The sequence below is a fragment of the Gossypium hirsutum genome, chromosome A12 (genome assembly GCF_007990345.1).
Source record: "Gossypium hirsutum isolate 1008001.06 chromosome A12, Gossypium_hirsutum_v2.1, whole genome shotgun sequence".
NCBI lineage: Eukaryota > Viridiplantae > Streptophyta > Magnoliopsida > Malvales > Malvaceae > Gossypium > Gossypium hirsutum.
The window spans coordinates 4,654,451-4,664,787 of NC_053435.1; the positions used below are offsets into that span (position 1 = coordinate 4,654,451).

At 32.0% G+C, this 10,337-nt stretch overlaps 2 protein-coding genes across 2 annotated transcripts; both read left to right on the forward strand.

Annotated features, from left to right (window-relative positions):
* The first annotated feature begins 6,562 nt into the window (after positions 1-6,562).
* Positions 6,563-7,151, forward strand: LOC107921279 (uncharacterized). Its single transcript, XM_016851155.2, has one exon. It carries the CDS (start codon positions 6,585-6,587, stop codon positions 7,104-7,106), a length of 522 nt encoding a protein of 173 aa, XP_016706644.1. The 5' UTR covers positions 6,563-6,584; the 3' UTR covers positions 7,107-7,151.
* A 1,014-nt stretch (positions 7,152-8,165) lies between these two features.
* On the forward strand, positions 8,166-8,747 carry LOC107921269 (agamous-like MADS-box protein AGL61). Its single transcript, XM_016851144.1, has one exon. The coding sequence runs from the start codon at positions 8,166-8,168 to the stop codon at positions 8,745-8,747; it is 582 nt and encodes a 193-aa protein (XP_016706633.1).
* Positions 8,748-10,337: the final 1,590 nt, after the last annotated feature.

Consider the following 10,337-nt stretch of genomic DNA (forward strand, 5'->3'; position numbering starts at 1 on the left):
ATAGTCTCATTTATCCAAGTTCAATTTGCTATAGTTTTCTTAGGTGAAACCTTAACTTAACTTAATAAAAAGTTGAAATGACTTGAATTAAGATTGAATGATTTATGAATTCAAATTGAATGAAAGTACACAATTTCTTACTCACTGATTATGAAATGCAAATGTAACACCCCACACCCGTGCCCCACGCCAGGTCGGAATATGAGTCATTACCTAACTTAAACTTATGCATATAAATGTTTTCATAACACCAAAACATGGTCAAATTAAAACTTTTTTAATTTTATTTATAAACTCCTTAATAAGAGCCTACTAAGCCCAAAACATCCATTTGAACCCATTCGGAAACAATCCAAGTCCTTTAAAGGACTCTGAAAATAACTTTTAACACAGAGGTATATGCCCGTGTGGGAGGGGCAACATGCCCTTGTGACATTTCAACATGGTCGTGCTATTGGCCCGTGTGGCTCACACGGCCTAAGCAATACAGGGAAATGCCCGTGTCCTATACCTGTGTAAAATTAATTCTAAATGCACACCTACAGGGGTTTTCACACGGCTTGGAACACGTCTGTATCTCTAGCCCGTGTCCTTCACACGACCATGACACGCCCGTGTCTTAGCTCGTATGCAAAAACCTGGACAGTCTGTTTCTGACGTCAGCAATCCTTAAGGGCCACACGGCCAAGGCACATGCCCGTGAGCTAGGCCGTGCCCTTCACACGGCTGAGACACACAATTTTGTCTCTACACGTGTGTTACTACCATGCATACTGACTTACAAATTGCTACATGCAGGGGACACATGGCCATATCACATGCCCATGTGGTGGACCGTGTGTCACACATAGCCTAGACACACGCCCGTATGCCTACCCGTGTGGAAAAAAAGGCTATTTACCAAGCCTTTTCGTCACCCTTACTTATGTAACCTGCACAAAAATCACTCTATACTAACATAAGGGCACATCACAAAGCCAAAATAACCACAATGGACAACATTTCATTTATGCAATTTACTCATCCATGAAAACATCATCTTCTATTTGTAAATCAAAATGAATATTGACCATCATCCATGGCCTTATACAAAATGAGTATCATATTCATCATATGAGCTAACACATTATGGCTAACTAATAAAACACTACCTAAAGACTTGAGTCCCTATACATGCCAGAAAACAAAATGATGAAACTAGCTATACCAAGCTTTTGAATGATAGTGTGATCGAAGCTTTTGATGTCACTAGATCCTCGATGCTAGCTTGGCGGCACTAAAAGGAAAGAAAAGAAAGGAGGGTAAGCGTGGGAGCTTAGTAAGTACATATATTTAAATAAAGTGTAATTATAAGAAAATCATATTCACCCAACGGTAACTTGTCATGCTTAAAAGATATAAATCACTTAACACCTCTATCTTACTCTTCCTTTCATTCATGTATACTTAATACACCTCATTCTTTACTCAGGTCGTAACCATGAGTTTAGTATACATACCTCATCAAAGTATTCACCAACTAAATCTTCAGGTTACCCGTTGAACTCTCGAAATACATATGGATATGTGGGGAATTTGCGTCTAAATGCCATATGAGAAATTAGGGCCACCTCATGCTATGAAAGGCTCACATTTGAGCTACTCACGGGCCTTTTTATCAAGTCAGGGTCCGGACCCCATAGCTATCATGTAACGTTTTCTCATTGAGCCACTCACGGGTTTGTACACAAAGTCAGTACCCGGACCCACGTTACCTATAGCATTTATCTCATGAACTCAGACTCAACTCATGAATTCAGACCACATAATTTTCATAACATGCCCCTTTGTATCCTATGCTATGTCTAAGGTTCAACGGGGCCTCATATCAAATCGAATAGCATCATATTTGCTCACCTTGTAATTTACTCGCATAACATGTCATTCATACTTCTATGGCAACAATTAGAATTTAGATACATAACAACAATAAGTTAATTACACACGTATATTATTAAAATATACCAAAGAAAGCTTCAATAACACATTATTTGCATATGTACTTACCTCGATACAAAATGATGAAGACGAGCTTAATCCTCGTAAACTTTGTTCTTACCCCGATCAAGACCCAAATCATGTTTCTCTTGATCTAAATTAATAAAATTCATTTATTTCATCAGCATATCAATTTAGACGCTTGAAAGTTTATAATTGGGCAAAATGACTATTTTGCCCCTAGACTTTCTCAAAATAACCATTTTACCCCTATGCTCGAAAATCGATTTTTATTGAATTTCTTCATATTATAAGCCTAGCCAAACCCTTTTTACTCTTATAATAATCCAAAATTTCTACTATTTCACACATTTATCATCTATTTTGCAACTCATGCAAAATAGCCCCTATTAGGGTTTTCATGAGAAATCCCTTTACAAAAGTTGTTTATTCCTCACCAAACGATCATATTCTTCCATAAAAATTCAGAAAATAACCTAAAAAATCTCATGATAAAACCCTAGACTCTTGCTTATTTTGCAAAATAGTCCCCTTATTAGAAAGCTCATGATACAAGGGTCTCAAAAATGTAAAAATCTTCAAGAAATCTCGTTAGAATCACTTACTTGTGAATGCTTAAATTTGCTGAAACTTTTCAAGCTTCCATGACCATTTCTTAGGAGAAAATCGGTGGGAAAGAAGATAGCAAAAACAAAAGGATGATAGCCTATTTCTCTTAGGTTTTATTTTATTCAAATTAGGTTACCTAACTTTGACTTTTCCACTTTCTTTGTCTCATGGCTGGCCAAGCCTATATCTAAAGGGTCTATTTGCCCTTTAAAGACCCCCAATTTAAGTTTCATAGAAAATTAACACCTTTACCTATCAATTTAAGACTTTTGGATTTTATTCGATTTAGTCCTTTTTCGCAATTAAGCTCACTAATGCTAAAATTACTTCACCAAATTTTTCATGCAGTAATATAAACATGCTATAATCCTAAAATAAGAAAAAAATACTTTTTCATGCAGTAATATAAACATGCTATAATCCTAAAATAAGAAAAAAATACTTTCTCTAACCTTGGATTAGTGGTCTCGAAATCACTATTCGACTTGGACCAAAATCAGGTTGTTACAGCAAATGGACTAACCTGTATGGTTGTATTTGATGTTATGAAATAGTTACCTAAAAGTATGCTAAAGGATGCCATATTGAATACCAATGTGTTCTAAATTTTAGTTTGTTGAAATGTCAAGGTAAGTTAAGTAAATTTCATATGGACTTACTAAGCATTCAATATGCTTACTTCTTTGCTTCCCTGTTTTCCATGTAGATTGCCAACTTGCGAAACGTGTCTATCGAATTATCGAGAAGCTCACACTATCTCGTTACTGATTTAGTAGCTTTTCAATCATTTTAAAATCCAGTTTTATGACATGTACATAGGAGTTTGTATATGTTAATTTGAAATGATAAGTTTTTGCTTGTAACATTTATAATGCTTGATTTTGGTAAGGATAAAGCCTACATGAAATGGTATGTTTTCAATAATGTGATTAAGTTGCGTATGACACTTAAATTAGCATGGTTGTACATAAATTGAAAAGATGAGAAGTTGATTGTTGAACAGTTAGTTGGTTAGATGAAAGTTTATAGTTGAACAATTTAAAATGGTATGATTTGCGCTAAAATGAAGCTATAATGCATTGGTTGATTAGAAATGATTTAATGGATTGTTTGGCATGTTTTTGGTATGGTTGATTCAAATTAAAATGGTGAATTATTAAGTTAAATGTGTAGGTTTGAGGAAAACTTTGAAATAGTTACCAAATGATATTTTACCTAAAACAGGGACTTAGTGGACTGTTTTCAGTATTGCGATACCACACCTTGGATATCGCGATATTGGCCCTAAATTATTTTGTAAACTTTGCAGTTTGATCCTCATGTTAGGAAGTTTGGCTACTATCTTCGAGATTGCTATACCAAGTCCTAGATATTGCGATACCCATTGGACATATTTTGATGTTTGGCTACTGTCTTCAAGATCACGATAACAATCCCTGGATATCGTAATACCCTTTTATCATATTTTAAAAAATTTCAGTTTAGTCCTAATTAGACCTCGGGTTGGTATTGAGCTTTTGTAGGCTCAATTAAGACCCAAAAATGATTGTTTAACATGTTTTAAATTTGATTAACACTTGATCATATGTATAAATGCTTGTATATTGTTTGATTGATTGTAGTTGCTTTAGCAATGAATGTGGCATCTTGTAGCTCAGACCCGATGATAGGGTCTGGTGAGGGGTGTTACAGATTGAGAGAGTTTTACGTTATCTTTTTTTAATTTTAAAATTATTTCCTACTTTATTTTTCAATTTAGTCCCTAGATGCATTTTTCGGTTTGTTCAATTTAGTCAATGAGTGTGTTTTCTAAGTCATTAATTAACCCCCTCGAGGCATTTCTAATCTGCTCAATTTAGTCCTTGGTCACATTTTTCGAGTAATTAAATCTCTAGATAATTTTTTTATCTATTCAATTTAATTCTTAAACATGTTTTCAAATCTATTCAATTTGCTCTCTGCTGTTGACTTGATTAATTTGACTATATTTGATATATGTTGGAAGTATTAAAATTTTTTATTAACCAAAATTAAAAGGAAAAACTATATTAATTTAATTTTAAAAATAAACTTTTACATCATTTATATAATAAGTAACTGTATATTCACACATAAAATTTTAGAAATAATACATTTATATCCAACAACTCTTATTTTCATAATAAATTTAATTATCCACAACTTATATTTATTAAATTTATTGATCACTGAAAAAAATAAAGGAGGAAGAATATTAATTTATAATGCATCAATTTTTTTAGTATTGTACAAGTATTTTAATTATGATTGGTAAATATTTTATTATGCTAATATTTGAGTTATTAAAATATCTAATATATTTCAATTACACTTATTATTTAAAAAATATTTGTAATAACAATTGATTAAATACTAAATGCGTGAAATAACCTGTAGCACATGTAATATTAGAAGCTAGTTGTTTAAATTTAATAAATTTTTAAAATTTTAAAATTCTAACTAATAAAAGATTTTCAATAATTAAAAAAAATTCTTATCAAAATTTAAATAAATTGTACAAGTCTAAATATTTTTTTTAATTATGACTATTAAATATTTAAAATTTTTATTTAAATAATAGTAAACTATATAAATGGTCACTCGATTATTATAATTTTTTTTTAGGTCACTTAATTTTTAAAAATTATAAAATGATCACCAAATTTATCATTTTATTTTTTTAAGTCCAAAATATGATTTTTAATTTGGTAATTTGTATTTTTGACAAATTATTTTTAATACACATTATTTCCATGTGATATAATAATTAACAAAAATGATTAACGTAAATCAACCCACCCGTCCCCTCTCCCTCTCCTAACTTTTAACTTTACACACATATTGCACTGACACAGATTCCTGCTCTTCTTTGCCTCTTTCAATTTGAAATGAACTTCTGTGAAGCTTGTATGTTGGTGGAGATGTTTGAAAACTGCACTACTCTAATACTGTTAATTTTGCTTTTTAAAGCGATTTCCTTGTGTAGAAACCCAGAGGCGATACTGAAGAATTTATGCGCTTGTCATTTTGCTGCTATTGTCTCTTTCTTTTAAAACAAGGAAAAGTGTAAACCTATAATTTGTCTTTTCAATTAGCAACAGGATAGGAAAAAAAGAGAGACAGAGAGAGATTGATGAATATCGATGCCAAATTAGCAATGCTACTTCAAGTCAGGTCATTCTTTTTACCTGCATGTTTCTGGTTTTTAATGCCAGATGTGTGGGGTTGAGGGAAGGGAACCGGGATAGGGTGATTTGGGTTAATAATACTCTTTTTAATTATTATATGACAGGATAATTTGTCAAAAATACAAGTCATCAGTTAACAGTCACATTAGCTAATTGTTAAATATTTAACGGTTTTAAATTTTAAAAATAAAAAATAAAAAATAAGTCAAATAATTATTTTGTAATTTTTTAAAATTGAGTGATCAAATAAAAAAAATATATAATTAGATGACTATTTATATAATTTACCTTTTAAATAATAACAATTTTATAAAATGCTCTAGCAATCTGCAAATTGCACATATAAAAAAGAAGAAGCTAATTTTAAAATATATAATTTAAATGGGAATATGAGGATGAAAAAGAGATGTTTAAAGTTTTGAATTTATGTATATTTTTATCACTTTGGTAGTTATTTTTAATATATAATTTCTTATATTGAATGATGTGAAATTCCAAGGTTAAAGAAGACCCAATTTATGATGTAAAAGGATTTCTTCAATAAAATAAATTTGGATAGTTTAAACATGGCAAGTACGGAAAATGGGGGAAGAATCTCGCGTAATGATGTGAACCAAACAAAAAGACAAAGCATGCATGCATCTCGTGGAATTTATTATTATTTTCTTAATGGTCATGAAAATTTATATAACTAAAAAGCTTGACTTAAACTGTAAAACTGGATTAATTTTGCCAGTGAAACCCAAATCTCAACTTCTGTTAAAAAGCCAAATGGGCATATGCCACTCAACTTCATCAGTTTTAACAGCAAAGCTAATCCTCCAAGACGGTAGCCTTCAAGAATTCTCAAACCCGGTTAGGGTTGCACATGTATTACAGAGAAACCCTAACTGTTTCGTGTGCAGTTCAGATGATATGGACTTTGATACCACCCTTTGCGCCATTGACGCCGATGATCAGCTTCAACCAGGTGAGCTCTACTTTGTTTTGCCTTTGCGTTTGTTAAATAGCCCTCTTCGAACCCAGGAGATGAGAGCCTTGGCTGTCAAGGCAACTCAAGCTCTTAACCTGGGTCATGCTACTGGTATTGCAAACAACTTGTGCGGGTGTGGGATTAATAAAAAGATTGATCCTCCCTTGCTTCTTAACAACAACCTCCAAAAGTCTAGTTTCTTGGTGACCCACGGCGGTGGAGGTGGAGGTGAAGGTTTCCGAGTGAGAAGAAAAACAAGAACTGCAAAGAGTAGTTTTAACTCAAAGTTGACTGTTATTCTGGAAGAGCAAATTGATTGATTACTGGCCTCAATTAGTGCCAGTTTTAGGCTATCTTCACAACACTAAATTATGGTTATTTTAGATTACTATTTTTGACTATTAATATTCAGGGATGATATTAGCAAACAATAACATTTGTTTATCAATGTGCTTGATTGGATTGATAGTACTCATCAATTGAGTTTCAGAATACATTTTTAAGTTAATTTAAGTATTTTTAATTAAAGTCTAATTTCATTTTATATCTTTTTTTTTATAAATTTGGTATATAACCATTGATATGAAAAGAACAGTGATTATCTCTTGAGCAACCTTAGAGATTTTTTCTCCAGTCAATGAATATGGGATTAAGAAATTAAGATGGAAGCCCCTATCAAAATTTGAAATTATGAGCTATGAATCAAGTTTGCCATTGGTTGAAATTGTGTGTATGCAGCTACCATTGACTAAGTTATCCACGACTCCCGAATAGTATTATTCAAAACGAAAAGAAAAAAATAAAATGACTGATTTGATGCCCATTCCTCTAATCCCTGCGAGAAAAAGGGAAGTACAAGCATAAAAGTCTCCGCTCTTTCTTTCATGGATTATACATATGGTGCAAAAATGGAGGTCCTAGCAATTACTTGATAATCCATTACCAAATATTTCTACCACTTAATGTGATTCCAAATATCCATAATTTGTCAACCATATTCATTACTTCTTCCATTTTTTCCGATCAATTTGGTTGGTTGTCACTTTGAGACATAATACTAATTAGAATCATTAATAATAATATTACGATACTAATAAATGTAAAGTTGAAACCAATTACTTATTTTTAGGTAAATGGAGATAAACTCTGGTTGACTTACCAAAAATATATTAGAATTTTCTTTTTCAATATTACCAAATTAAATTCTCAAAACTACAATATTTGCAACCTACCCAATCATAAATTAATACCAAAAATTACATTATAATGATATCTCCTAACTTCAATTTTTTTTTTCTCATTGCAATGCCTAATCTAAAGCAAACAGATAACAACAAAATGACCTCCAAAATGCCACAAGAGGCCGCCAAAAAGTTGAGATGAAGAAACTACAAAAGGAAAGTAGTCGCCAAGTGACTTTTTCCAAGCGTAGGAATGGACTTTTCAAGAAAGCTAGTGAAATTTGCCTACTATGTGGTGCAAACATAGGCATCATCGTCTTCTCTCCCAAAGGGAAACCTTTCATCTTTGGCCACCCTAATATCGAAACCATATTGGATCGTTATTTTAGTGGAAGCCTTGCTATGGATGATTACGAGAACGATTCGGCCACGACTGAGACCAGTCTATGTTTCCAAGAGTTGTACGATGAATGCGAGGAGGCATTGGAGAAGCTGAAAGAAGAGAAGAAGCGAATTGAACACACAAAAGAAGCGATGAAAAACAAGGGAGAGTTTTGGTGGGATGAAGCCATTGATGATAATATGGGGTTAGAGGAACTCGAGGCTTACCTTAAAGCCATTGAGGAGTTGAGGAATAATGTGGCTAGGAAGGCTAATGAATCGATGATGTGCGATGTGGTGGCTGATTCCGGTGGTTACTTTGATTTTGGTATTGCTGCGGATGCTTTTAATTTTGATCATTGTCCAAGCCAAGACTTTGGAGCTGCTGGGCAGCTTTGAAAATGGGGATGAGGTTTTTTAATTTCTTCAACTGGACTTGTTACTTATGTCATCAACTTTCGTCTTTTATTCATTAGGGAGATTCATACATATAGTGTTTTAGTTTCAAAACTTTGATTTTATGTAGTATTGTTTACCTTTTTTTATTAATATGCATTGAAGGGGGTGACAACTATGTGCTTTTTTTACATGAGATGAAACAAAATACCTATAATATGAAACAAAAAAATTATATGAGTATGGCACAAAAACGATAATATTACGAAATCTACCAAAAACCAACTTTCCGGAAATTGAAATTTGCATGCAAGAAAATAGCACACAAAAAAGAGAGTATTTACATGCAAAGTTTCCTCATCATTACTTGCCTTTTAGGCTTTGGATTTGTTTCTTATTATCCCCCTACTTATTATAAAACTCCTAAGATTTAATATTATCCATGCTGCTTAATCTAAAATTACACTGAGATTTTATTTGATAAACTAAAAAAAATTGAATGTTGAATTTCATTTATCTTTTATTTGATATTAGAGGTTGGGATGGAGTAACACAATTCGAATCCATGTCTAACAAGAGTTGATTACCACTCCATTCAAGTCAAGACATTGAATTTATAATAGAAAGTTGTTTGGTATATTAACGAAAGTTAAATCAACAACTCCCATTTTGGGGCCTAATTTTTGTTATCCAAGTCAATCTTTGAGCTTGATAGCAATGCCTCTTTGTGCATGGTTTCGCATTTCGGTTTTTTGGTTTCGTGAGTTCTTGAATAATCATTTTAATATTGGTTTGATACAAAATTTTAGATTTTTCATGTAATTGAAAATTTGGCCATCGTGAAAAAGTTAGATTTTGAAAGAAAAATAGATTCAAAAATTAAGGGATATGAAATCTCTATTTATTTTTTGTAAACTTTCGATTTGTGATGGAAATTAGATATGATGAATTATCTAGAAAAGTTAAGATGAATTTGAAACTACAAAATTTGTCATGCTTAGCATAGTTATGTTTTATTTTGACATTTAACAAATTGATCATAGTTGTTTTAACTTTTGCTATAGTTACATCAACTAGTGAGCAATCATTTTCAACTATGAATATCTTCAACACAAAATTACAAAAATAAGATTAGAAGATGAGTTTCTTGCAAATAACTTAATTTAGTAAGACACTTACTTTAAATTACAATATTACAATATCGATCCAAGGGTGCATTGACATCAATATTGTAATTTGTTAACGGAACTATAAGGAATATATGTATATTTATATTGTAATATATTGTTTTGGACAATTTTATTGTAATTAACAACCAAGTTATTTGCATATAGATGGTTATACATGCTAGATTATGTCATATTGCAAAATTTATGTAACAATTAAATAGAAAAGGAATAAAACATTCTATGGTTTACTGAGATTAGTGATGGTCAAGCTTTATTCAAATGATACTTGTGTTGGGTATGGGTCCCATTATGTGGAGAACCCATATTTTCTGCCACAATGTTTTGCCTTCTTTTTGGTTTTGTCAAAAGTCATTATTTTGGGGGGCTTTTACGTGGGAGTGGGCAGCATTCTTAAGAGAGAAAA

What these genes read in the sequence shown, in the direction of transcription:
- LOC107921279 (XM_016851155.2), top strand. Translation starts at nt 6,585, where the DNA reads ATGGGCATATGCCACTCAACTTCATCAGTTTTAACAGCAAAGCTAATC.
- LOC107921269 (XM_016851144.1), top strand. Translation starts at nt 8,166, where the DNA reads ATGAAGAAACTACAAAAGGAAAGTAGTCGCCAAGTGACTTTTTCCAAG.